Source organism: Notolepis coatsorum, assembly GCF_963971535.1.
Source record: "Notolepis coatsorum genome assembly, chromosome: 11".
Classification (NCBI taxonomy): Eukaryota; Metazoa; Chordata; class Actinopteri; order Aulopiformes; family Paralepididae; genus Notolepis; species Notolepis coatsorum.
In genome coordinates, this window is record NC_140175.1 from 121,273,078 (window position 1) to 121,298,827 (window position 25,750).

The window sequence follows — 25,750 nt, forward strand, 5'->3', positions numbered from 1 at the left end:
GGTTAGGGTCTGAGCTGGAGTCTGAGGGTCTGATGGCTGAGGAGGCCACCATGGTGCAGGCCCAGGTAGGGTTAGGGTCTGAGCTGGAGTCTGAGGGTCTGATGGCTGAGGAGGCCACCATGGTGCAGGCCCAGGTAGGGTTAGGGTCTGAGCTGGAGTCTGAGGGTCTGATGGCTGAGGAGGCCACCATGGTGCAGGCCCAGGTAGGGTTAGGGTCTGAGCTGGAGTCTGAGGGTCTGATGGCTGAGGAGGCCACCATGGTGCAGGCCCAGGTAGGGTTAGGGTCTGAGCTGGAGTCTGAGGGTCTGATGGCTGAGGAGGCCACCATGGTGCAGGCCCAGGTAGGGTTAGGGTCTGAGCTGGAGTCTGAGGGTCTGATGGCTGAGGAGGCCACCATGGTGCAGGCCCAGGTAGGGTTAGGGTCTGAGCTGGAGTCTGAGGGTCTGATGGCTGAGGAGGCCACCATGGTGCAGGCCCAGGTAGGGTTAGGGTCTGAGCTGGAGTCTGAGGGTCTGATGGCTGAGGAGGCCACCATGGTGCAGGCCCAGGTAGGGTTAGGGTCTGAGCTGGAGTCTGAGGGTCTGATGGCTGAGGAGGCCACCATGGTGCAGGCCCAGGTAGGGTTAGGGTCTGAGCTGGAGTCTGAGGGTCTGATGGCTGAGGAGGCCACCATGGTGCAGGCCCAGGTAGGGTTAGGGTCTGAGCTGGAGTCTGAGGGTCTGATGGCTGAGGAGGCCACCATGGTGCAGGCCCAGGTAGGGTTAGGGTCTGAGCTGGAGTCTGAGGGTCTGATGGCTGAGGAGGCCACCATGGTGCAGGCCCAGGTAGGGTTAGGGTCTGAGCTGGAGTCTGAGGGTCTGATGGCTGAGGAGGCCACCATGGTGCAGGCCCAGGTAGGGTTAGGGTCTGAGCTGGAGTCTGAGGGTCTGATGGCTGAGGAGGCCACCATGGTGCAGGCCCAGGTAGGGTTAGGGTTAGGCTGCACCTCACAGACATCAGTAACACACTGTAACTCAGGCTGCACCTCACAGACATCAGTAACACACTGTAACTCAGGTAGGACCTCACAGACATCAGTAACACACTGTAACTCAGGTAGGACCTCAGACATCAGTAACACACTGTAACTCAGGTAGGACCTCACAGACATCAGTAACACACTGTAACTCAGGTAGGACCTTCCAGACATCAGTAACACACTGTAACTCAGGTAGGACCTCACAGACATCAGTAACACACTGTAACTCAGGTAGGACCTCAGACATCAGTAACACACTGTAACTCAGGTAGGACCTCACAGACATCAGTAACACACTGTAACTCAGGTAGGACCTCACAGACATCAGTAACACACTGTAACTCAGGTAGGACCTCACAGACATCAGTAACACACTGTAACTCAGGTAGGACCTCACAGACATCAGTAACACACTGTAACTCAGGTAGGACCTCACAGACATCAGTAACACACTGTAACTCAGGTAGGACCTCACAGACATCAGTAACACACTGTAACTCAGGTAGGACCTCACAGACATCAGTAACACACTGTAACTCAGGTAGGACCTCACAGACATCAGTAACACACTGTAACTCAGGTAGGACCTCACAGACATCAGTAACACACTGTAACTCAGGTAGGACCTCACAGACATCAGTAACACACTGTAACTCAGGTAGGACCTCACAGACATCAGTAACACACTGTAACTCAGGTAGGACCTCACAGACATCAGTAACACACTGTAACTCAGGTAGGACCTCACAGACATCAGTAACACACTAACTCAGGTAGGACCTCACAGACATCAGTAACACACTGTAACTCAGGTAGGACCTCACAGACATCAGCAGTACACTGTCCTGTAAGGAGGTCTCATTCAACAGTAATTTAATGCCATTCCTTCCTGTATATTAGATTAATTTCTAATCCTCTTCTACTTGCAGCAACAAGAGATGCTGGGCTCTGCACCTGGCAAGGTGACTCATTACTTCTCCTCTATACACGCTGTACTCTATATTATTAAAACTATTAATTAAAACTAGTATTTATAGTATTGTTTATCTGGAAGAAATTGTTGACTCCTATCTTTCTTTTCTCAGGATGAAGCGGACTCAAAGAACCTGTCTCCGTGGAAGGTAAAGGAACATCTTGACATGGGAATCGTTGTCCGTTAGACGATGTCAGTCTTGATTTGACGTAGGAAATGTGCATGGTTTTGACTGCATCGGTGGAATCATAGTTACTGATACATTTGACTGGCATGGCACTTGAAGGGGTATTATCACGGACTGGCAGGTTGTAATTCTACAAAGGTAGAGAAAATGTCACATGATGCAAACATGACCTTATAATAAACTCCCAAAGTAGGGAAAAGCATTAATCCTATGACATCATGGAGCTGCTCTGCCTGAGATGTTAACGTACTTATAGTAAACATTGAAAATGATGTGTGGTATCGGACAAAACACATCCATATTTAATGTCATAGAATTGCATTTTGCTCACAGAGCGCCCATAACTCAAAACGCCCATAACTCAAAACGCAAGAGGAAAGAAGTGGTACATTTTAGGAATTTCTAATCTAATTAGAACACCTGTGAACTCATTATTATCCGATTGAGCCAGACCATAATACTAACGCATACAGTATGTAACAACATGCAGACACCGATTTGAATTGGGAACATTTTGTGAAATTATTCAAATGTAGTAATATGAGTCGATGAAAAGATTTAGAATTTTCTATTTAAGCTGTATATTTTTAGAATGACCTCATATCAATAATTATATGTAGGCTACACTCACAATTCACAACGTGTCTCCTGGTTGAATTGTGAACCATTAGGCTGGAAATAGAAATGACAATAAATGATAGAGAAGGAGTAATATATGTTCTTGTTCTTTACTTCTACTGATATTTTCCATCAATAATAATACACATAACAGGTGAGACATATCAATAATGATAATGCATAACAGGTGAGACATATGTTACTCTATCAATAATAACGCTAAGTCATTTAAGAGTCAAACAGTTCTCAAAGTTCTCCAGCCGTTAGTTCTCGATGAGAACCAGAACCAAAAAACTGAGCAGTGCGTATTTTTATGGAGGAATATTGCAGGGATTGGTCAAATGAGCAAATTGCCGCAAATATTGTGTGTTTTGGTTGAATTTGTTAATTCTTGCTATTGTGAAAAATCCTGGAGGTTCTAAGCAATACAATCTCATAACATCATATTTTACGATCAGATCTGAAATATCACATTGAAATGACAACTGTGGAACAATAGCCTTAGTTAAGATGCAATCCTTTTGCTACTCAGCCTCTTATCAAATTACGGGATCGGCCTCTAGATATCCTGAATAATGTCCAAGGATTTTCTATGATCTTACCATAACTGAGTGTAGTATTACTGTCTCTTGATTCACTCAGTCTGGGTCTCTGCTCTGGGGGTCTTTACTCACTCTTGACTTGGTGTGGTGTTTTCTCTGCCCCCCCCCCCCCCTACTTTCTACCATGTATTTCCTCCTTCCTTCACCTCGTGACTAGAACGTACGCTTGGCTGTTCAAACCACGGCCAACTTTAATACTATCAAGGTAAGATTAATAAGATCTGAATCAACAGACAAACCTCACCTCCTCCCTCCACTTTCCCGCCTGTCCATCCGTCGTGTCCTGTATAATGACTAACCCCGTCATCATCATCATGTCAGTCTCAGTGCAGCTGGACTCCAGCTTGTGTTGTTTTTGAGTCTGCAGAGTCTTCGTCCTGTTTCCTGTTTCCCGTTTCCCGTTTCCTGTGTTGTTGAATGGCTTTTGGTTTGAGTCCAGCTGTTCATCGTCTTGTCATCTGTCAAAGTATTGGTTGTGAGAAGGATCGTGTTCTCGTCTCCGTCTGTCTGCCTGTGCCTCCCCTCCTCTTCCTCCTCCTCCTCCACAGTCCTTCACTGCCTGTGCCTCTCTCCTCCCCTCCTCCTCCGCCTTCACCTCCCTCCTCCTCCTCTACTGTCTTGTCGTCTACGGTCCTCAGACAGACGTGGAGCACAAACTAAAGCGCTTACATCACAGCATTGTTTACCTGAGCAGAATAACCTTTTTTCCACCTTCACATTTGCTAAGTTCACCTGGAACTTTTAATTCCCTTTTTTATATATATTTATACTCCTAGGAGTCGCCCCTTCCGTGACTGTGATGCACCGAGTGAATCCACAGTCACTTGCTCCTCAATACCAACCCAACCTATGTTGACCATGAAGGACTGGTTCTGCCCGAACCGTTCGTTATACAAGTATCAGACATGTCAAAGGTACACAGTTGCACGAGGGTTTCGGACAAAAATACGGGATGGTTTGAAAGCTTTGCGTTGCTAATAAACATAATTTTTTTTTTATATAAACTGGTTAACACTGCATTATTTCCGGCGTTGGGTGCATGATGCGCATGTGCTGTGATCACAGCGCAGGCGCACCAGGCAACCAAATACTGAAATAAACCCGTTTTGAGCAGTGTTGACCAGTTTATAAAAAATATTTAAAATGTTTATTAGCAACACCGAGCTTTCAAACCATCACGTATTTTTGTCCGAAACCCTCGTGCAACTGTGTACCTTTGAAATGTCTCCGATGGTCAACATAGGTTGGTTTGCTACGGGCTAGGAAGTGACTGCATTCACTCGGTGCATCACAGTCACGAAAGGGGCGACTCCGAGGGATGCAATGGTGTGAGATTTAGAATTTTGAACTGGAACTGACGGTCTGGTTCCTGTGTAGGAGCTGAACAACCGCTGGAGGTCCCTGCAGCAGCTGGCGGAGGAGAGGAGCAACATGCTGGGCAGTGCCCACGAGGTGCAGCGCTTCCACAGGTAACACCTCCACGTCTTCAGGCATACAAAAAAATGTTTGGTTCCTATTGAATATATAATGTTTGCTGGAGCCACTTCATCCAGAACGGCACACCCCGGTCAGAGAGCGGACACGGACACGGAGAACAGTCCTTTGTAGTTTAATTAGGATCACATGATGGAAGGAAAGTGATATCTCAGAGTGCTTTCCATCCAGGTTGTAAGGCTGGATGGAACAATGAAAGATTGAGTGAGTGGTATTCTGCAACAGATAAGCAGAACATACAATAATTAACAGAGGTACATACTTACTAATCATAACCCGAACACACACAAGTTCACAACTAAAGATGCTATCTAGCATATATTAGCATTGGCTCAATTAGCCGCATGGACCAAATTACACAAGTAATTGGCAGAATGCAATGGCATCCAGAATACACACAACTGAAGAGATGCTATAGCATATTAGCATTAGCATAGCTCAATTAGCAGCATGGATCAACACAACGTAGCAAACCAAATCAGTCACACATGCATGTCACAGCATCTCAACACACAAGGCAGGCTACATATGACATGTATCTATCATTACCATAGGCACTATATTTGTATGCTATTGGTGACTTACTTATTTCATGAACGCACTCTCTCACTGGGAAAGCAGACGGCAATGGAACACATGGGCGGCAAGATGGTCGCTGTATTTAAACCCATTAGGACCCCTGGGCTGTCTAGAGAGATGCCAGACTATAAATAATAGGACCCCTGGGCCATCAAAGAAGTGCCTGAATGGAAATAACAATACACAGCATAACCAATAGTGGGGAATTTACAACAGTTCCTGTTGGTTGTCAGTTAAGGCCATGGATAGGTAGGGAATTTATTTAATCTAATTTTGTATTTAATTCTTTCCCACGGCGACTGGATAGGGAATTTTTTTTTCTTTGTTTTTTTCTCGACACCATGATGCATGTACTCTGCCAGGATGTTTAATATCCATATCCATATATTGTTGCTTTTATAGTATTGAAGACATGGACAATTCCTTTTAAAACAGAACATTTATTTAAAGTGAAGTCTTCAATGTTAAACAGTGCCAGGCATGAAAGCCCAAATGCAGTCATTGAAACTGCTCAGTTTTGCTTCCCATATGGTCTGGCCACAACGTGCTTCTTGCCAGCTCCAATACAAACTTGGCAGCAGGGTAAGACTGTTTTGAATTTGACCAACAGCGATGGCAAGGTGTCATACAAAGACACTGTACTACAAAAGTACAATGTACAAAGGTAGTAGTATTAAAAATGCCACCCCTAAATATACTCACTAAATATTCCGACGTCAGATAGCTGTGCAAATATTGTGAAATACTTGCTTTTTATAATATTCTCATTCTTGACATGGGCTGCACTTTTTTACTATTTAATTAAACTTGATTGTAAAAAAGATTATCTCAAATTCATACTATTACAGAAACAGTGCTTGCATGAAAATGAAACCTACATACATATAGAAAGAAAGACAGAGACTCGTTCCATTTTAGTAAAATTGTTTCACCATCACCAATTCTGAGCCTTGGTTTGTGCTCGCCTGGACAGAAAACCCCACTCCCCTGGTTTGGAGGCTCTTGATAATGGCTAGGGATGTCCCGATCACATTTTTTTGCTCCCGATCCGATCCCGATCATGTGATTTTGAGTATCTACCGATGCCGATCTTTCCCGATCCGATAAAAAAGAAATAAAAAAAGTCTCACATTACATTCACCCTGAATGTTGACGTTATCCATGTGAAAAGTTAACTTCATTCAAGCGAGGCATTGCAATCCTTGACATAAATCATTTGATGTATAATTAAATCAAAGGAAATGCGTTTGTTTTGGCAAAATTCTTCTGCTCTGTGTGACAATAAATAAATGATGATATGCAATTTAAAACCAAAACTAAGGCCTCAGTATGAGTTTAAGACGTGAACATGGTCATGTTTGTTGAATAAAAAAATCAAAAAAAATCCAGTTATTTCTTTTTATAAATTTTGCCAATCCCGATCTTCGGAAAATCACGTGATCGGATCGGGACATCCCTAATAATGGCATTCCTCAACTCGTCTTTTTTATTTTGTTCAGTTCTCAGTGGAGGCAAATGTATACGTTGCTGTGCACGAAACAGCAAGTCGAAGGCAGACTGAGCTGTGGAGGGTACAGGTTCTGGCTCTGGAGCCTCGCACTTCAGTGCTAACTACTTGAATTGAAATAAGCTTAACACACCGCTGTGCCGAATTTGGACTCCCTGCCAGAATCCGACCCCCCCTCGGATGAACGCGCATACTCTTATCAGCCTACCCAGCATGTACGTACTTTGTTAGAGCTCAACTTGTTATTGGCGCATACACTCTATTAGATTTCGGTCATAAAACGATAAAGCGGACAGAAATACGGGAACGTTTTGATTATATTTAAAAGGCTTTGACATTGTAAAACGAAGGAACACCCACACGATATATGCTACCTGTATCCAGAGCAGCATTAGGTGCTGTGTATGCTTTTCATTCATTTAAGACACATTTATTGCAAGGGATTTGTATACACATAAACTCAACAAATAACCTCTGTTCTCCTTGCAATGCGTTTTTAATTATTTCTTATACAGTAGGAAGGGGGAAGAACACTATATCGTGGGTGTTCCTATGACTTGTATTCTGCGTACAGCTTCGAAACTCCACTTACTTCGTTTTACAATGTTAAATATAATCAAAACGTTCCCGTATTTCTGTCCGCTTTATCGTTTTATGACGGCAATCTATGCGCCAATAATAACAAGTTGAGTTCTAACAAAGTACGTATTACATGCTGGGTAGGCTGATGGAGTATGCACGTTCATCCGAGGGGGGGTCGGATTCTGGCAGGGAGTCCGAATTCGGCACAACACCGGCTTGGGACTCAAGCTGGGTGGTGGTCGACAATACGTCGTTGGCAATGTCCGTCCATTTGTCCGCTCTATCCACTTTGCCAGCTGCTGATATAAAGCGACAAGTGCACTGTTTTACTTCCTGGAGCACGTCTTAAAATGTTTTTGCACCCAGTCTGACTATTTTAGGAGGCACACCGCACAAACAAACAATGGTTACCGTGCACACATCCATGTTGACACTGACAGCTTGCAGCCATTTTCTGGAGTCCGGCACTCTGTACTGGAACAAAGGGCGCTCTACAAAATGCGTATTTTTTTCTCGCCCATAAAAACTCCCATGAAATAAATTGGGTCGCACATAAATCTGCAGGGTCGGTCGGCAACCGGAACCAACCCATTTTTTAGGCCTAATTATTGTAGTGCTCATGTCACCTGCCCCAGAGACTACAGTTGAAAATTAGCCAACCTGGCTAAACTGGCATATTTACAGTAAAATGTTCCTTAATATGCACTGTCTCTGTATTTTAAACCAATAAATACAAATACAAATGTTGATCCAACACAGCTTCTAAGAGGATGATGTCATGGAATTTTATAATCTTATAATCTAGGTCATTTTATATTAGGACCAATATTTATTGTATTACATTTTTTATTTTATTAAAGTATTTATTGATATAAAAGTACATAAAATCCAACGTGTTCCCTGAGAAAGGCACCTCACCGAAACGTGTTGGTCGTTATGTCGTTTTATGAATAAATACTCATCTTTCTATTCCTTCTGTCTTTCTGAGCACATTGATGTCCTTGTTAGTGAAGTAGTGCCGGAATTCACCAACTGTTGTAGTTGAGCCAAAACATGAGCTTCTAGAAAGTACCATCACGGCCGCGGCTGGAGCGCTGCTCGGTTCTGTAGCCTGGTTGGAACTAACCGTTCTATAATGTTGGATCTAAATGCGTCATGTATTTAATTTAATTTATCTCGAAAGGCAACTGTGGTTTCCCTCATTTACAGTCACGTCTACTAGTGCACATAGAGTTAGGCTAAAAAGGCATATCAAATCCTAACAATAAGACTAATAAGGATAACAATCAATTAAAACACGTACAACTTGATTGACAAAGGTTGGAGTTCAAGTTTTAAACTCTGCAACAGAGGGGAGAATCTCAAGCTTTAAGGACGGTTGGAGTTCATTCCATGAGCTAGAGGGGCGTCATAGCTTTCATAGATCATAGATTTATCCTGTTCAGAGCAAACTCTGGGGACCTGAAGGACCAGCTAGAAGCTGCACGTTGAGTTGGAACACGTTCAGAAAGTTAGAAGAACATTGTAGCAACAACGATGTGTCTGAATGAAACCCCCCAGGGACGCTGATGAGACGAAGGAATGGATCGAGGAGAAGAACCAGGCGCTGAACACGGACAACTACGGTCACGACCTGGCCAGCGTCCAGGCTCTGCAGCGCAAACACGAGGGCTTCGAGAGGGACCTGGCAGCGCTGGGAGACAAGGTAGAGTACTGAGGGACCTGCTGGGAGACAAGGTAGAGTACTGAGGGACCTGCTGGGAGACAAGGTAGAGTACTGAGGGACCTGCTGGGAGACGAGGTAGAGTACTGAGGGACCTGCTGGGAGACAAGGTAGAGTACTGAGGGACCTGCTGGGAGACAAGGTAGAGTACTGAGGGACCTGCTGGGAGACAAGGTAGAGTACTGAGGGACCTGCTGGGAGACAAGGTAGAGTACTGAGGGACCTGCTGGGAGACAAGGTAGAGTACTGAGGGACCTGCTGGGAGACAAGGTAGAGTACTGAGGGACCTGGGGGCGCTGGGAGACAAGGTAGAGTACTGAGGGACCTGCTGGGAGACAAGGTAGAGTACTGAGGGACCTGCTGGGAGACAAGGTAGAGTACTGAGGGACCTGCTGGGAGACAAGGTAGAGTACTGAGGGACCTGCTGGGAGACAAGGTAGAGTACTGAGGGACCTGCTGGGAGACAAGGTAGAGTACTGAGGGACCTGCTGGGAGACAAGGTAGAGTACTGAGGGACCTGCTGGGAGACAAGGTAGAGTATTGAGGGACCTGGCGGCGCTGGGGGCACTACCACACTACAGAAGGTTAAGGTTAACCCTTTACTATCACACTACAGACAGTTAAGGTTAACCCTTTACTATCACACTTTACTGATGGTAAAGGGTTAACCTTCTGTAGTGTGGTAGTACAGTGTTAACCTTCTGTAGTGTGGTAGTGAAAGGTTAACCTTCTGTAGTGTGGTAGTGAAAGGGTTAACCTTCTGTAGTGTGGTAGTGAAAGGGTTAACCTTCTGTAGTGTGGTAGTGAAAGGTTAACCTGTAGTGTGGTAGTGAAAGGGTTAACCTTCTGTAGTGAAAGGGTTAACCTTCTGTAGTGTGGTAGTAAAAGGGTTAACCTTCTGTAGTGTGGTAGTAAAAGGGTTAACCTTCTGTAGTGTGGTAGTACAGTGTTAACCTTCTGTAGTGTGGTAGTGAAAGGGTTAACCTTCTGTAGTGTGGTAGTGAAAGGGTTAACCTTCTGTAGTGTGGTAGTACAGTGTTAACCTTCTGTAGTGTGGTAGTGAAAGGGTTAACCTTCTGTAGTGTGGTAGTACAGTGTTAACCTTCTGTAGTGTGGTAGTGAAAGGGTTAACCTTCTGTAGTGTGGTAGTACAGTGTTAACCTTCTGTAGTGTGGTAGTGAAAGGTTAACCTTCTGTAGTGTGGTAGTGAAAGGGTTAACCTTCTGTAGTGTGGTAGTGAAAGGGTTAACCTTCTGTCGTGTGGCAGTGAAAGTTCTGTATTGTCGCAGTGAAAGGGTTAACCCTTTGGTAGAGTGGTAGTGAAAAGGTTAAAGCATAAAGTAGGAGTGCTGATCTGAGACGAGGTCGGCTCATAGTGAGGTGTATATACACACACATGGACCAGACCAGATCCTAGATCAGGTGTGTATATATATCAGTGTGATGATGCAGGCCTCCTGACCCACAGGTGAAGTCCCTCGGGGAGACGGCGGAGCGTCTGATCCAGTCCCACCCCGAGGCGGTGGACGACATCCAGGAGAAGTGCACGGAGCTGAACACGGCCTGGAGCAGCCTGGTGGGGCGGGCCGACCAGCGCAAGGACAAGCTGGGCAACTCCCACGACCTGCAGCGCTTCCTGTCCGACTTCAGGTCAGTAGTGACACCAGAAACACCTGACTTCAGGTCAGCGCTTCACCCCTCTGCTGCAGCGGTGTCTCAGTAGTGACACCAGAAACACCTGACTTCAGGTCAGCGCTTCACCCCTCTGCTGCAGTGGTGTCTCAGTAGTGACACCAGAAACACCTGACTTCAGGTCAGCGCTTCACCCCTCTGCTGCAGTGGTGTCTCAGTAGTTACACCAGAAACACCTGACTTCAGGTCAGCGCTTCACCCCTCTGCTGCAGCGGTGTCTCAGTAGTGACACCAGAAACACCTGACTTCAGGTCAGCGCTTCACCCCTCTGCTGCAGTGGTGTCTCAGTAGTTACACCAGAAACACCTGACAAGTGTAAAAATCACCTCCAAATGTATGTATGTATATATTCTTTTAAATTATTACTAGAATGTTATCTATAGCACTGTTAACCTCATAAGCCCGGAGCCCTATTTTCTGAAAATCTGCCTAGAAATACATACCTAAGTAAATGGAAGATTGCTCCACTTCTACAAGGTCCATTTGCATGTTCTTGGGTATCTAGGGACATCTATGGATCTCAGGGAATGTATTCCCAGGGTCAGAAATATTGTGTCTGTTACTAGGCTTGAGTAAATTGTAATGAACCGAAGGAGAATAACGATTGTATTTTTATTAAAAAAAAAATGCATCTTTGGCGGTGAATAACACCATGCTAAAATTGACCAGAGGGAAGGGAAGATGATTAAACGGAAGGTTTTGTAGATACAGTACTGAATTCTGGATGGATCTAATGGATGTCAATATAGCCCAAACTCTGTGTCCTGGCAGCTGTAACTATAGCACCTGTTCTCCACAGAGACTCTGTGTCCTGGCAGCTGTAACTATAGCATCTGTTCTCCACAGAGACTCTGTGTCCTGGCAGCTGTAACTATAGCACCTGTTCTCCACAGAGACTCTGTGTCCTGGCAGCTGTAACTATAGCATCTGTTCTCCACAGAGACTCTGTGTCCTGCAGCTGTAACTATAGCACCTGTTCTCCACAGAGACTCTGTGTCCTGCAGCTGTAACTATACCACCTGTTCTCCACAGAGACTCTGTGTCCTGGCAGCTGTAACTATAGCACCTGTTCTCCACAGAGACTCTGTGTCCTGGCAGCTGTAACTATAGCACCTGTTCTCCACAGAGACTCTGTGTCCTGCAGCTGTAACTATAGCACCTGTTCTCCACAGAGACTCTGTGTCCTGGCAGCTGTAACTATAGCACCTGTTCTCCACAGAGACTCTGTGTCCTGGCAGCTGTAACTATAGCATCTGTTCTCCACAGAGACTCTGTGTCCTGGCAGCTGTAACTATAGCACCTGTTCTCCACAGAGACTCTGTGTCCTGGCAGCTGTAACTATAGCACCTGTTCTCCACAGAGACTCTGTGTCCTGGCAGCTGTAACTATAGCACCTGTTCTCCACAGAGACTCTGTGTCCTGGCAGCTGTAACTATAGCACCTGTTCTCCACAGAGACTCTGTGTCCTGGCAGCTGTAACTATAGCACCTGTTCTCCACAGAGACTCTGTGTCCTGGCAGCTGTAACTATAGCACCTGTTCTCCACAGAGACTCTGTGTCATGGCAGCTGTAACTATAGCATCTGTTCTCCACAGAGACTCTGTGTCCTGGCAGCTGTAACTATAGCACCTGTTCTCCACAGAGACTCTGTGTCCTGGCAGCTGTAACTATAGCACCTGTTCTCCACAGAGACTCTGTGTCCTGGCAGCTGTAACTATAGCATCTGTTCTCCACAGAGACTCTGTGTCCTGGCAGCTGTAACTATAGCATCTCTTATTCTCTTCTCCACAGAGATCTGATGTCCTGGATCAATGGTATCAGAGGTCTGGTGTCTTCAGAGGAGCTGGCCAAGGATGTGACCGGAGCCGAGGCCCTGCTGGAGAGACACCAGGTACCAAGGTCTAGTCCCCACCACCTGTCTGTCATGACACCAGGTACCAGAGCATGTGAGCGGCGCGGAGCGGCCGAGAAATCCGCTCTTCGCTCTCGACGGCTTAGTTCCGCTCTCATTCGCTCATGTTGGCCCCAAGCCGCTCTTCGCTCGCTCAGCGCTCATCTTCATTTGCGCATCAAGCGCTCTGGCGCTCCAGCCCGCTCAGCAGAGAAAAAAAGAATTTTTTTGGAATTAGCTTGATTTGACCAAACTACAACAGTCTGCACCCCCTGGGCCCCTTAACAATTGTTTGTATTGAGCCGTATTGTATTGTACCCATTCTGCAATCTTTTAAATAAATTTTTTCAAGCATTCTACTAGCTTTACTATGCTAATGTTCGCTAGCCTAGCCACGATGCTAAGTGTTTATACTGGCAGATACTTTCACGTTAGCATGTAAGCTAACAACACCAGCGCTCTTTTTGTGAGACTAAACTCTCGGCTCTTGGTGGTACATTGTGTTGATGTTTGTTTCGTTTCATCAATAAATGAGGCAGAACACAGTGAATGTATCTTCTTTTTTTTTATTGCACTTTGTTTGTTTCTTGCTGAAAATAAACGTTGCTAAATACTAGTTCACCCGAGTCCCGAGGTGATTTAAAGATGGAGGATTTTCTGTTTTGACTTAGCAGGATGTGTAGTGACTACTAGTGACGTATTCACCCTTCTGATTGGTTGAAAATGGCCTTCATGTTTGAACTACATCGCCGCCTATTGCTTTGGCATTGTACTACATGTATATTACACCAGTTTAAACCACTGTGTGATCGTGTGCACTGAGCGGCTGGGAGCGGAGGAGAGCTCTGACCCATTTTAAAGCCCACTCCGCGCTCACTTCAAAATCCACCGCTCCGCTCCGCTCACATGCTCTGCCTGGTACCAAGGTCTAGTCCCACCTGTCTGTCTGTCATGACACCAGGTACCAAGGTCTAGTCCCCTTTCCATTGTTTGTCGAGGAACCATCGTTTTCTGGGTTGATGTCTAGACCTGATTTTCCTTAAAAACCCCACCGAGTGTCTCTCTTTCTCTCTCTCTCTCTCTCCCCTCCCCCCTTCGCCCTCTTCTCCAGGAGCACCGCACGGAGATCGACGCCCGCGCCGGAACCTTCCAGGCCTTCGAGCAGTTTGGGCAGCAGCTGCTGGCGCGGGGCCACTACGCCAGCCCGGAGATCCAGCAGAAGCTCGGGGCCCTGGACCAGGAGCGAGCGGACCTGGAGAAGGCCTGGGTTCAGCGCCGCATGATGCTGGACCAGTGCTTGGAGCTCCAGGTAGGGCCTTCACACGAGCAGCTGGTAGCAGGGCTGGGAGGTAGAGCCTTCACACCAGCAGCTGGTAGCAGCAGGTAGAGCCTTCACACGAGCAGCTGGCAGCAGGAGGTAGGGCCTTCACACGAGCAGCTGGTAGCAGCAGGTAGAGCCTTCACACCAGCAGCTGGTAGCAGGAGGTAGGGCCTTCACACCAGCAGCTGGCAGCAGGGCTGGGAGGTAGAGCCTTCACGCCAGCAGCTGGTAGCAGCAGGTAGAGCCTTCACACGAGCAGCTGGCAGCAGGAGGTAGGGCCTTCACACGAGCAGCTGGTAGCAGCAGGTAGGGCCTTCACACCAGCAGCTGGCAGCAGGGCTGGGAGGTAGAGCCTTCACACCAGCAGCTGGTAGCAGGAGGTAGAGCCTTCACACCAGCAGCTGGCAGCAGGGCTGGGAGGTAGAGCCTTCACACCAGCAGCTGGTAGCAGGAGGTAGAGCCTTCACACCAGCAGCTGGTAGCAGGAGGTAGGGCCTTCACACCAGCAGCTGGTAGTAGGGCTGGGAGGTAGAGCCTTCACACGAGCAGCTGGTAGTAGGGCTGGGAGGTAGAGCCTTCACACCAGCAGCTGGTAGTAGGGCTGGGAGGTAGAGCCTTCACACGAGCAGCTGGTAGTAGGGCTGGGAGGTAGAGCCTTCACACCAGCAGCTGGCAGCAGGGCTGGGAGGTAGAGCCTTCACACCAGCAGCTGGTAGTAGGGCTGGGAGGTAGAGCCTTCACACCAGCAGCTGGTAGTAGGGCTGGGAGGTAGAGCCTTCACACCAGCAGCTGGCAGCAGGGCTGGGAGGTAGAGCCTTCACACCAGCAGCTGGTAGCAGGGCTGGGAGTTGATCACAAAAAGCCATCACACATTTGTTTTTTTAACTCATTAGCTAGCGGGTTGTACTGCTAATAGGCACATGCATATGGAGTAGCTAAGTGGGCGATGGCCCACTGATGATCTCGTTTGTATTGGACTCGAGTTCAACATCAGTATCTTAACGAGCCCATAGCCTTCTGTTCTCTAACCCTAACCATGGATCCAGGCAAGGATCAAGTATAATAATGCAGTGAATAAACATTCCTTTTTGCAGTTTTTATCTGAAGGAGTTGTTGTTCTGGTTACACGTTACGCTCAAACTTGACCTTACGTCAAGGCCTTATGTTAAATTGGCAGCAATCTTATATAGCTAAATAAGTTCTCCAGGCAACAGCTCTGTTCTAGTACAACTGTATGTATTTAACAGGAACTGTGAGCAGAGAACTGTATGTATTTATATATGTTTTCCTCCCCGTAGCTCTTCAACAGGGACTGTGAGCAGGCTGAGAACTGGATGGCAGCCCGAGAAGCCTTCCTGGCCAGCGATGACAAGGGCGACTCCCTGGACAGCGTGGAGGCGCTGATCAAGAAACACGAGGACTTCGACAAAGCCATCAACGTGCAGGTCAGCAGCCGTTCACTCAGTCATCAGAGAGGCTGTGTAATAAGTGGGGTAGCGATGGTTCTAAATCTCTCGTGTTTAACAGGAGGAGAAGATCGCAGCTCTGCAGTCCTTTGCTGACCAGCTGATCGGAGCCGACCATTACGCCAAGCCCGAGATCTACAGCCGCCGCAACGACGTCCTGGACAGGTAGGAGAAACATAACGAGGTCCTGGACAGGTAGGAGAAACATAACGAGGTCCTGGACAGGTAGGAGAAACATAACGAGGTCCTGGACAGGTAGGAGAAACATAACGAGGTCCTGGACAGGTAGGAGAAACATAACGAGGTCCTGGACAGGTAGGAGAAACATAACGAGGTCCTGGACAGGTAGGAGAAACATAACAAGGTCCTGGACAGGTAGGAGAAACATAACGAGGTCCTGGACAGGTAGGAGAAACATAACGAGGTCCTGGACAGGTAGGAGAAACATAACAAGGTCCTGGACAGGTAGGAGAAACATAACGAGGTCCTGGACAGGTAGGAGAAACATAACGAGGTCCTGGACAGGTAGGAGAAACATAACAAGGTCCTGGACAGGTAGGAGAAACATAACGAGGTCCTGGACAGGTAGGAGAAACATAACGAGATCCTGGACAGGTAGGAGAAACATAACGAGGTCCTGGACAGGTAGGAGAAACGTAGATTATTTAGTTATATTCATTAACACTTTGAGTGCCAACGACGAGAAATCTCGTCGTTTAATCTTTTTTTTATTAGCGATTTCCATTCATATTTCATCAATCTAGCCTCACGTTACCACTGAAACTCTCTCTGGGCTCCATTGGGAAAATACCGCCCCCTATCGTCTCTCCGGATGGTATTGCACCCCATTGCATTGAATGAAACGCATGGGAAAAAAAGAGTCCGGAATCCACATTTTACTTCTCAGGCATGTAACCAGATTCTACTGCAGTCATCGCCCACCATCAGAACAGCAGAGAATAAGTGTTTCCAGTACCCAGCGTTGGATCAATAAACGTGATCGATATTTGGAATGGCAATCAGGAATTGGAATAATCTTTTTGGAGAACATCTGATCTGAGGTAATGAATCTATTTTACCAGTCTTGGGATAATCAGAGCTATTTTCACAGATATATCAACGTGTCCCGTATGTGTGTGTGTGTGTGTGCGCGATCAGGAAATAAGAGTCGATTTTCAGCCCGCTTCTATAGCGTGCATAAGTACACATATACTATCGATAATCTAGCGTTTATTTGAAAACTATTCATAAATAGGCCGAAAAATTACAACGTGTTTTGTGTATTCCAGTAAAGGGCGATTATCACAATCTTTATATTTTCTGAAACTTTCAAAAAACGAGCGTTTTTCAAAATGGTATAAAACGGAAATTAACCGATTTAATATTTCTTTTTTTTTAATAAATCAAATTAAAATAAATCCGTTTCGACAATGTTGACTGCAAACAAGTCATTGATAAGCGACGGTAGTTTTGGAGAGTTCTAGTAATTTCAGAGAAATTCCGCGAAAATAGCCATTTACTGGAATACACAAAACACGTTGTCATTTCCCGGCTGATTTATGAATCGCTTTCAAATAAACGCTAGATTATCGAGAGTATTTGTGTTCTTATGCACGATACAAAAGCGGGCTGAAAAATCATTTATTCGTGCCGCGCTCAGTGCCTAACGCCACACACACACACACAGACACACACTGTGTTGTGAAATCTGTGAAAAACAACTCTGATTAACCTAAAACAGGTAACATAGATTCCTTACCTCAGATCAGATGTTCTGCAAAAAAATTAATCCAATTCCTGATCGCCATTCCAAATATTGATCCAACGTTATAGTCCGAAACGCATAATCCAAGCTGCTCCCAGCCTCGCCAGTGAATCTGGTAACACGACACTGCTTGCCAGAGATGGGAAAACCCTGGACCGGAGTTTTTCTCTGATGCACTTTTTCACTCAATCCAATCCAATGATGTGCAATACCATCCGGGAGACGATAGGGGGCGGTATTTGCCCTTTGCAAGCTCAGAGCCATTCCCAATGATAATGTCAGGCTGGACGGATAAAAAATGAATGGATATCGCTAATAAATAACGATTAAATAACGAGAAATCTTGTTATTGGCAACCAACGCATGGTGGCCAATAACGAGAAATCTCGTTGTTGGCAACCAATGTGTTAATATTCATATATGTGTACCCTGAAAATCTACTAGAGGTCAACTGATTAATGGATTGGCTGATTATTCTGCGCTAAGTACAGCTTTTTAAAGGGGACATTAAAGGAGATGGATTTTGCCTCCTCAAACATGTTCCACAGATTCAAGGAAGTTGTATAAAATTGTTAAAAAGATATATAATATGTTTAAATCATTGGTTAGAGGACAAATGTTAGAGGAAGTGACATCACGTCTGGTACGTTACATCAGTGAGGTCACTGTAATCTGATTTTAACCCTTTCACTGCCACACCACAGCCGGTTAACCCTTTCACTGTGACAATACAGAAGGTTAGCCCTTTACTATCACACAACCGACGGCGATGCTCCATCATTAGCGCCGATGCGCAGCTAATGATGCTAATGATGGAGCATCGCCGTCGGTAAAGGGTTAACCTTTTGTCGTGTGGCAGCTTGGCTGGTCGTTCATACTAATACAATTGGCAGTATTAGGGGGTGGGAAGCTGGTGGGTGGGGATCGGACGTTGTGGACAGCGACTCCTACAGGTCGGTTGGTGCGTCTGCGCAGTAGAATCAGGAAGCGACGAGGGCGGCGTGTCCCTCCCACGCAGACCCTCGCCGCTGAGAGATCGCGCTGTGCAGGTGAAAAGATGCGACGGCTGCCTCCTCGAGTACCGGAGGGGACACGTGATGCAAGGCTTCGTCCACATTACAGCTGGCCTGTGGGAGGCATGGCCTAACAGCGTTCGAGACAGGGGAGGGTAGAATTGGACAATACGAAATTGGGGAAGGGAGAAAAATAGAAAATGGGGAGAAAAAGTAGATACATTTTTTTTAATTTATTTGACCTCCTAATGATCGGAGCCCCAAGCGCGTGAATACTTTCGGCAAGCAACAAGCCCTTCCGCGTTGCTCTGATTGGCAGAGCGCGCACATGAGCCGCGACAAGCCCCTCAGCCAGGCAGCAATACTACGCTCCAGTTAACCTAATTTATACCGTAACGAATCATTAAAAAAATATACCGTTAACTGGAATATGTTGTTTCTTTACACATATGTTGGATTATGTAATTGGTTTGTCATGACAAACCAATAAAAAATCGCGCGACCTCAGGCTTCATCCTCGGCTTTGCGGCTGCGTTGCGGGTCCACGACCCTCCGTGCTCCATTAAGGCTTTCAACAGCGGGGAGAGTGTGCTGCCGTGAGCGACATCGCTGACCGCATCAACGACCCTCTGTGCTCCGATAAGGCTTTCAACAGCGGGGAGAGTGTGCTGCCGTGAGCGGCATCGCTGAGCTCATCATGGTGTCCGCTGGACGAAGCCAGAGACGGTCTTATTATGGGGCTTATGCCGAGAAGCAGTAACACAACAGTGAACACATAGTTGCAAATGCATCTGTCAGTCGTACTTAACTATGTGTTCACTGTTGTGTTACTGCTTCTCGGCATAAGCCCCATAATAAGACCGTCTCTGGCTTCGTCCAGCGGACATCATGATGAGCTCAGCGATGTCGCTCACGGCAGCACACTCTCCCCGCTGTTGAAAGCCTTATCGGAGCACGGAGGGTCGTGGACCCGCAACGCAGCCGTGAAGCCGAGGATGAAGCCCGAGTCGCGCGATTTTTTTTTGGTTTGTCATGACAAAGGATGAGGTTAACTGGAGCTTAGTATTGCTGCCTGGCTGAGGGGCTTGTCGCGGCTCATGCGCGCGCTCGGCCAATCAGAGCAACGCGGAAGGGCTTGTTGCTTGCCGAAAGTATTCACGCGCCCCAAGCAGCTGACCTCCAGTCTGTGGGTTGTGTTCTGGTCGCCACCGCCATCGGGTGAACGGGTGAAATATGAGGAACAAAAATTGTAAAGCGCATTGGACAAAAGCTGTTATATAAAAATGCACCATTTAATGACCAATAGGTGGCGCCGTCTGAAGGCCCAGATGATCGAGAAGCGCTCCAAGCTGGGCGAGTCTCAGACCCTGCAGCAGTTCAGCCGCGACGTGGACGAGATCGAGGCCTGGATCAGCGAGAAGCTGCAGACCGCCACGGACGAGTCCTACAAGGACCCCACCAACATCCAGGTAACCGTCCCCCGGGGCACATTAAACTGATCCTGAGTCAGCTGTCTGACGCTCACTGCAGCAGAGCACGTTAAACTGATCCTGAGTCAGCTGTCTGACGCTCACTGCAGCAGAGCACGTTAAACTGATCCTGAGTCAGCTGTCTGACGCTCACTTGCAGCAGAGCACATTCAGCGTTATTGCCCGCCATGCGTTGTCTGCCAATATCGCTGTACAGCGTGTTTCAAGTTCATATTTCATATTTTCGTCATGGAATTCCTATTTCACCCACGGAGCCTTGTCCTATGCTGCGGGAGCCATCACAACTCTGCAACGCTTCAATACCGCCACCTGGTGGCCGATCGGCGAGTTGCCAAACCGGAAATGCCCGTTTCAGCTCGGTCCGTCCCCTAATTCCGTCCGGCCACTCGTTTATCGTCCCGGGACTCAATCCACACACCGTGGACATGGATCGTTGCCATAACTCAATAAACAACATGATTTGGGCGTATATTAGTATTATACAAACCGGAACTGGATCGCCTCGATCCCCACCACATAACTGGGATCTGTTTGTTCCACTCTCATCGCCCAACGGTACGAGGAGAATGACGTGAGTTTCAGCGTTTTTCTTTATCATTTTCGATACAAACTGCTCTGATCAATATATCACCCATACTACATAAATCATTTAACGTCGGTCACGGAATTATAAACACCCCCCCCCCCCCCCCCCCCGTTCACCCGCAGATGATCAGTCATAAGGTTTAGGACCATGTACAGTTGAAATCTTTAATATAGCATGGATCGGTATCAAACTGCATTTGATAATCTAATATATGCATTTATGCCTATATCTCACGTTCTATGAAATACTGCAGAAAACGATAAAAACATATTTATACTCTAGACGACGGTATTTTCGTATGAATGTGTGAATGAAAAAGTAAAACGTTCCTACATCCTGAACGATAGATAATTGATGTTGAATGGGCCATAGTAATGTCAATTTAGCAATACAATTTAAAAAGTTATAGCCCTGCAAAGAAGGTGAACATCTCCATAGACTTACAGTGCTGGCAGAGAATGGTTTAGGATGATCAAAGTGGTGGCAGAGAATGGGTTAAACACCACAGATCCTGAACCAGCTGTCTGACGCTCACTGCAGCAGAGCACATTAAACACCACAGATCCTGAGTCAGCTGTCTGACACTCACTGCAGCAGAGCACATTAAACACCACAGATCCTGAGTCAGCTGTCTGACGCTCACTGCAGCAGAGCACATTAAACACCACAGATCCTGAGTCAGCTGTCTGACGCTCACTGACGCACCTATTTCACTATATAATATAATTTTTTTTATTAATTAACTAATTAATAATTTTTTTTTTTTTTTTTTTACTATTAACTATTTACCCCCCGAGAAGAGGGATGTATATGAATAAAGATGCACATTTACATGTTTAGAGACAATCCAACAAGTAAAATAAATGAAGAACATTTAAACCCGCAGAGTTATGGGCCTGTTGCTGCTTCCTCACTCCACCCACAGGAAGTGGTTTCCATCCACATATTAACTCTTTCAGTGCCACGCCTGGTTTTCCGTTTTACCACTTGAATGCCACCATCGGTGCCAATGTTAACGTTAATATCGCCTAATCTATGTTTTAAATTATGGCTATGTGTCTAATCTGCCCATCGCATTATCAAAGACTATTTTCCAGTCAGTGCTGTGAAGGCAGATTGTTTTTTTATTGCGTCGTTTCCGTTTCAGAGCAGTTAGAAAAGTCCCCGTTTTGATATAAAAAACAGCTCATTCTGGAGCATTCTATGAAAATCGTCTTTTAGTGGAATATTCCACAACGTTGATATTCGTTGGCCTTTTTATGAATCGTTTTCAAATAAACGCTAGATGATCAATATTATACGTGCACGCAAGCACATTACGGCCGCGCACTGATAATCGCTCCGTTGATTTCCTCACAGACTTTTACAGTGAAACCGAAAGAAGACATTTCACAAAACAGCTTATAACTTCATCAAACTTACTCCGATTATCCTACCACTGATAACATAGAGTCCTTACCTGACATCAGATGGTATCCAACTGGTATATTCCAATTCCTGATCACCATTCGAAAAAATCGATACGTGTATGGATCCAACGCGACACTGTAGATCTCCATGATCCGCGGGGATCTGAGGCTCCAGAATGAACTGTGGTAACCCCGGCTGGATCAGTGAACTGGAAAATGTGGAGTACCGGATTTTTTTCCCCATTCATTTTCTTTTTTTAAAACTTTATTTTTTAGCGTTTATCGCTTTTCTGGTCAAGCATGACCGACAGTTGTAGGGTGAAACGGGAGGGAGAGCAGGGGGAGACATTCGGCAAATGACGGCGAGTCCGGGAATCGAACTCGGAGTCAACCAGATCCGTGACGCAGCACGGAGTCCCGCGACGCAGCGCGGTAACATGGTGTGCTACTGGAGCACCCTCCCCATTCATTTTCATTGAGTCCATTCCAAAATCACTTATGTCATCTGGGAGACGACAGGGGGCGCTTTTTTCCACAGTGATCACCGGCGCAGCTCGGCTATACTGGGGTAGGCTCGGGTGATGCAATAATTTTTCAGATCGCAAAAAAATAAAAAATAATAATAATTCCGAGAAATCTCGTGAGTGGCACGCAACCACCTATAAAAAACCAGAGAAATCTCGTGAGTGGCACTGAATTACCCGAGAAATCTTGTGAGTGGCACTGAAAGAGTTAAAACATCTTGAGTTCTTATTTCCATAATACGGATATAATAATAATCACCACATGTCTGACTCTGAACTCTTTATCTGTCCAGTAGAGGAGACCATTCTAGATAAATTTAATACATCCAATGATGGCTATTTCTTTTTTTTCTATTCTTTTTTTTAATCAGTTGAATGTGCTGAGGGACGATTATACTTTGTGTGATACGTTTTGTGACCAACGGCAGCACGGTAGCGTTTAACTTTTCATCTTAGTCTTCTAACTAAAACGTTTATTACTTTAAGTCATTCCATCCAAGTTAGCTTTAGTTGTAGTCAACAAATACTCTTGATATTTTTCATTTAACTATTGGCTCATTACTTATAATATATTTCTAATATATTTTTTTATATTAAATAATTTATTATGTAATTATTCAAATTCATGAATCTAATCTAGATCTACCTCCAATACGTTTGTGTTCAACAGACAATGTTTTAGCTGTTCATCATTTGTTTCTATACCTTGGTGTTAGTTCTCAAAGAATATCTTTTGTCATAATATTTTGTTATAATGACGTGATAATGACTCATGGGGCTGGGCCATATGCATACATCGATATCTGTATAGATACGGTAAATCACAGCATGTGCGGAATTCAACAGTAATAGGAAGTGTGATATTGAAACAAACCTTTAAAGGTGCTGTAGATACCACTTTTAGAGTAATCTTTTTTAATCATACATCCACAGCTTTTAGAAAAGTGCAGAATGAAAGTATTGCTTTCCCCCAAAAGATTATTGATGAATGAATTTATCATTTAAAAAATGTTGGCGGGTCCATAATGAATGTTATTGTTTACATGTTCAGAATCAGAAAGGTCTTTATTGCCAAGTATACTTTACACATACAAGGAATTTGCTTTGGACGTTACTGGTGCGACATTAGCGGACAGACATTAACGGATAATACAATAAAGTGGTGGAGTAAAGTAAAATGAAATATGAGCTAGGTTAAGCCCAATAGAATAATATATTTATGAAATAAAATATAGGCCAGGGCTGTACGACTGTATAAGAGGTTGAATAAAATTATGTGGGATATAAACTAAGTTAAATATAGCTCAATAGATGGATATAGTAACATTTTGAGTAAAAATAAATACATGTTGCAGGCATGTATCCCCTCCCTACTCCCCATTTCCCCGCGTGGAATGAACCTAAATTACAAATAATAAATGAATGACATGCTGGTGCTCTAGTGCGACATCTAGTCGCTGAATGTTTTCACCTTTTTTTATTTATTTTCAAATATTTCCAAAATTATTTGGCGAGAGATTTAGCTTTTTATATTAGTTACATTACAAAATTGTGTGTCATGATATGAAAAAGAAGAAAAAAAAGCACACCATACAATGACCCTGCTAGGTGATCAATGATTCATATCAATACATATCACCCCCAGCCCTGGCGTCTGTAACGTGTGGTTCTAATGATCCTCCTCTAACGGTCTTTAACTGTCTGAATCTGAACCCTCTCTTGTTCTCCTGTTGTCTTTATCCGTTCCTCTAGCTGTCCAAGCTGCTGGTAAGTTGTTGGAGCAGTGTGTCGGCTAAACTAACAAAGCAGTAGAGTTACTCTTCACTGTGTCCTCGTCTTTGCTTTTGTGTTGTAGACACAATGTGTAGAACCACCATCCTGTCCATCTTAAGTGTGTCCCTCCTCCAGTGCCGCTCTCTATTTGTTTTTCTTTCCCATTTTGTCAATTTGTTTCCAGCCTGTGTCAATTCCTATGCTTACTTTGTTTTTGTATTTCTGGTATAATTTGAGGTCTGGTTTTACCACCGACTTCTTATTTGCTGGGCGTTGCTTCCATTTGTTTTTGTTGTCGTCTTGACTTGGGTCATCTTTAAACTTGCTTGTAATTTCTTCATGGTATGGCTGACATTTTTAGAAAGAATACTCGAATAAAGTTCAGCTCATACTTTCGTGCTCCAATCTATCAGCAATTTCTCAAAACAAAAGAGACTTTGTTCAATTGTGAGACAATTGAATATTATTATATTATAGATATATACAGTATATTAGATGAGGTGACTGCTGTGCTTTGCCATGTAGCCAGTGTCTATTGAGAACGCAGCTGCAGTATCCGTTTGTCAAAACGCGTCTTAAGTATCTTTGTTTGTCAAAACGTCTTAAGTATCTGTTTGTCAAAACGCGCCTTAAGTATCTTTGTTTGTCAAAACGTCTTAAGTATCTTTGTTTGTCAAAACGCGTCTAAGTATCTCTGTTTGTCAAAACGCGCCTTAAGCATCTTTGCACCAGATGCGTCAAATGTCTCATTGAGAAGCTCTCCCCTCTTGCTGTGTTCTAAAGACCCTAGCTTCCTATAGCTTCTTTAAAGTGAGCCTAGCTTCCTATAGCTTCTTTAAAGTGAGCCTAGCTTCCTATAGCTTCTTTAAAGTGAGCCTAGCTTCCTATAGCTTCTTTAAAGTGAGCCTAGCTTCCTATAGCTTCTTTAAAGTGAGCCTAGCTTCCTATAGCTTCTTTAAAGTGAGCCTAGCTTCCTATAGCTTCTTTAAAGTGAGCCTAGCTTCCTATAGCTTCTTTAAAAGTGAGCCTAGCTTCCTATAGCTTCTTTAAAGTGAGCCTAGCTTCCTATAGCTTCTTTAAAGTGAGCCTAGCTTCCTATAGCTTCTTTAAAAGTGAGCCTAGCTTCCTATAGCTTCTTTAAAGTGAGCCTAGCTTCCTATAGCTTCTTTAAAGTGAGCCTAGCTTCCTATAGCTTCTTTAAAGTGAGCCTAGCTTCCTATAGCTTCTTTAAAGTGAGCCTAGCTTCCTATAGCTTCTTTAAAGTGAGCCTAGCTTCCTATAGCTTCTTTAAAGTGAGCCTAGCTTCCTATAGCTTCTTTAAAGTGAGCCTAGCTTCCTATAGCTTCTTTAAAGTGACCCTAGCTTCCTATAGCTTCTTTAAAGTGAGCCTAGCTTCCTATAGCTTCTTTAAAGTGAGCCTAGCTTCCTATAGCTTCTTTAAAGTGAGCCTAGCTTCCTATAGCTTCTTTAAAGTGAGCCTAGCTTCCTATGGCTTCTTTAAAGTGAGCCTAGCTTCCTATAGCTTCTTTAAAGTGAC

At 45.1% G+C, this 25,750-nt stretch overlaps 1 protein-coding gene across 5 annotated transcripts in view; it reads left to right on the forward strand.

Moving 5' to 3' along the window:
• The window catches only part of sptan1 (spectrin alpha, non-erythrocytic 1), a 137,442-nt gene that overhangs the window by 74,089 nt on the left and 37,603 nt on the right, over nucleotides 1–25,750 (forward strand). For 3 of the 5 annotated variants that reach the window (XM_084325426.1, XM_084325427.1, XM_084325423.1), the window contains exons 24-35: nucleotides 1,948–1,980; nucleotides 2,104–2,139; nucleotides 3,556–3,603; nucleotides 4,776–4,867; nucleotides 9,121–9,265; nucleotides 10,752–10,933; nucleotides 12,767–12,866; nucleotides 13,978–14,175; nucleotides 15,486–15,632; nucleotides 15,715–15,818; nucleotides 19,738–19,900; nucleotides 24,193–24,207. In XM_084325426.1, coding sequence (XP_084181552.1) covers nucleotides 1,948–1,980; nucleotides 2,104–2,139; nucleotides 3,556–3,603; nucleotides 4,776–4,867; nucleotides 9,121–9,265; nucleotides 10,752–10,933; nucleotides 12,767–12,866; nucleotides 13,978–14,175; nucleotides 15,486–15,632; nucleotides 15,715–15,818; nucleotides 19,738–19,900; nucleotides 24,193–24,207 — 1,263 coding nt within the window. The remainder of the gene's footprint in view (nucleotides 1–1,947; nucleotides 1,981–2,103; nucleotides 2,140–3,555; nucleotides 3,604–4,775; nucleotides 4,868–9,120; nucleotides 9,266–10,751; nucleotides 10,934–12,766; nucleotides 12,867–13,977; nucleotides 14,176–15,485; nucleotides 15,633–15,714; nucleotides 15,819–19,737; nucleotides 19,901–24,192; nucleotides 24,208–25,750) is intronic. The other 2 variants (XM_084325424.1, XM_084325425.1) reach the window with 2 other exon arrangements.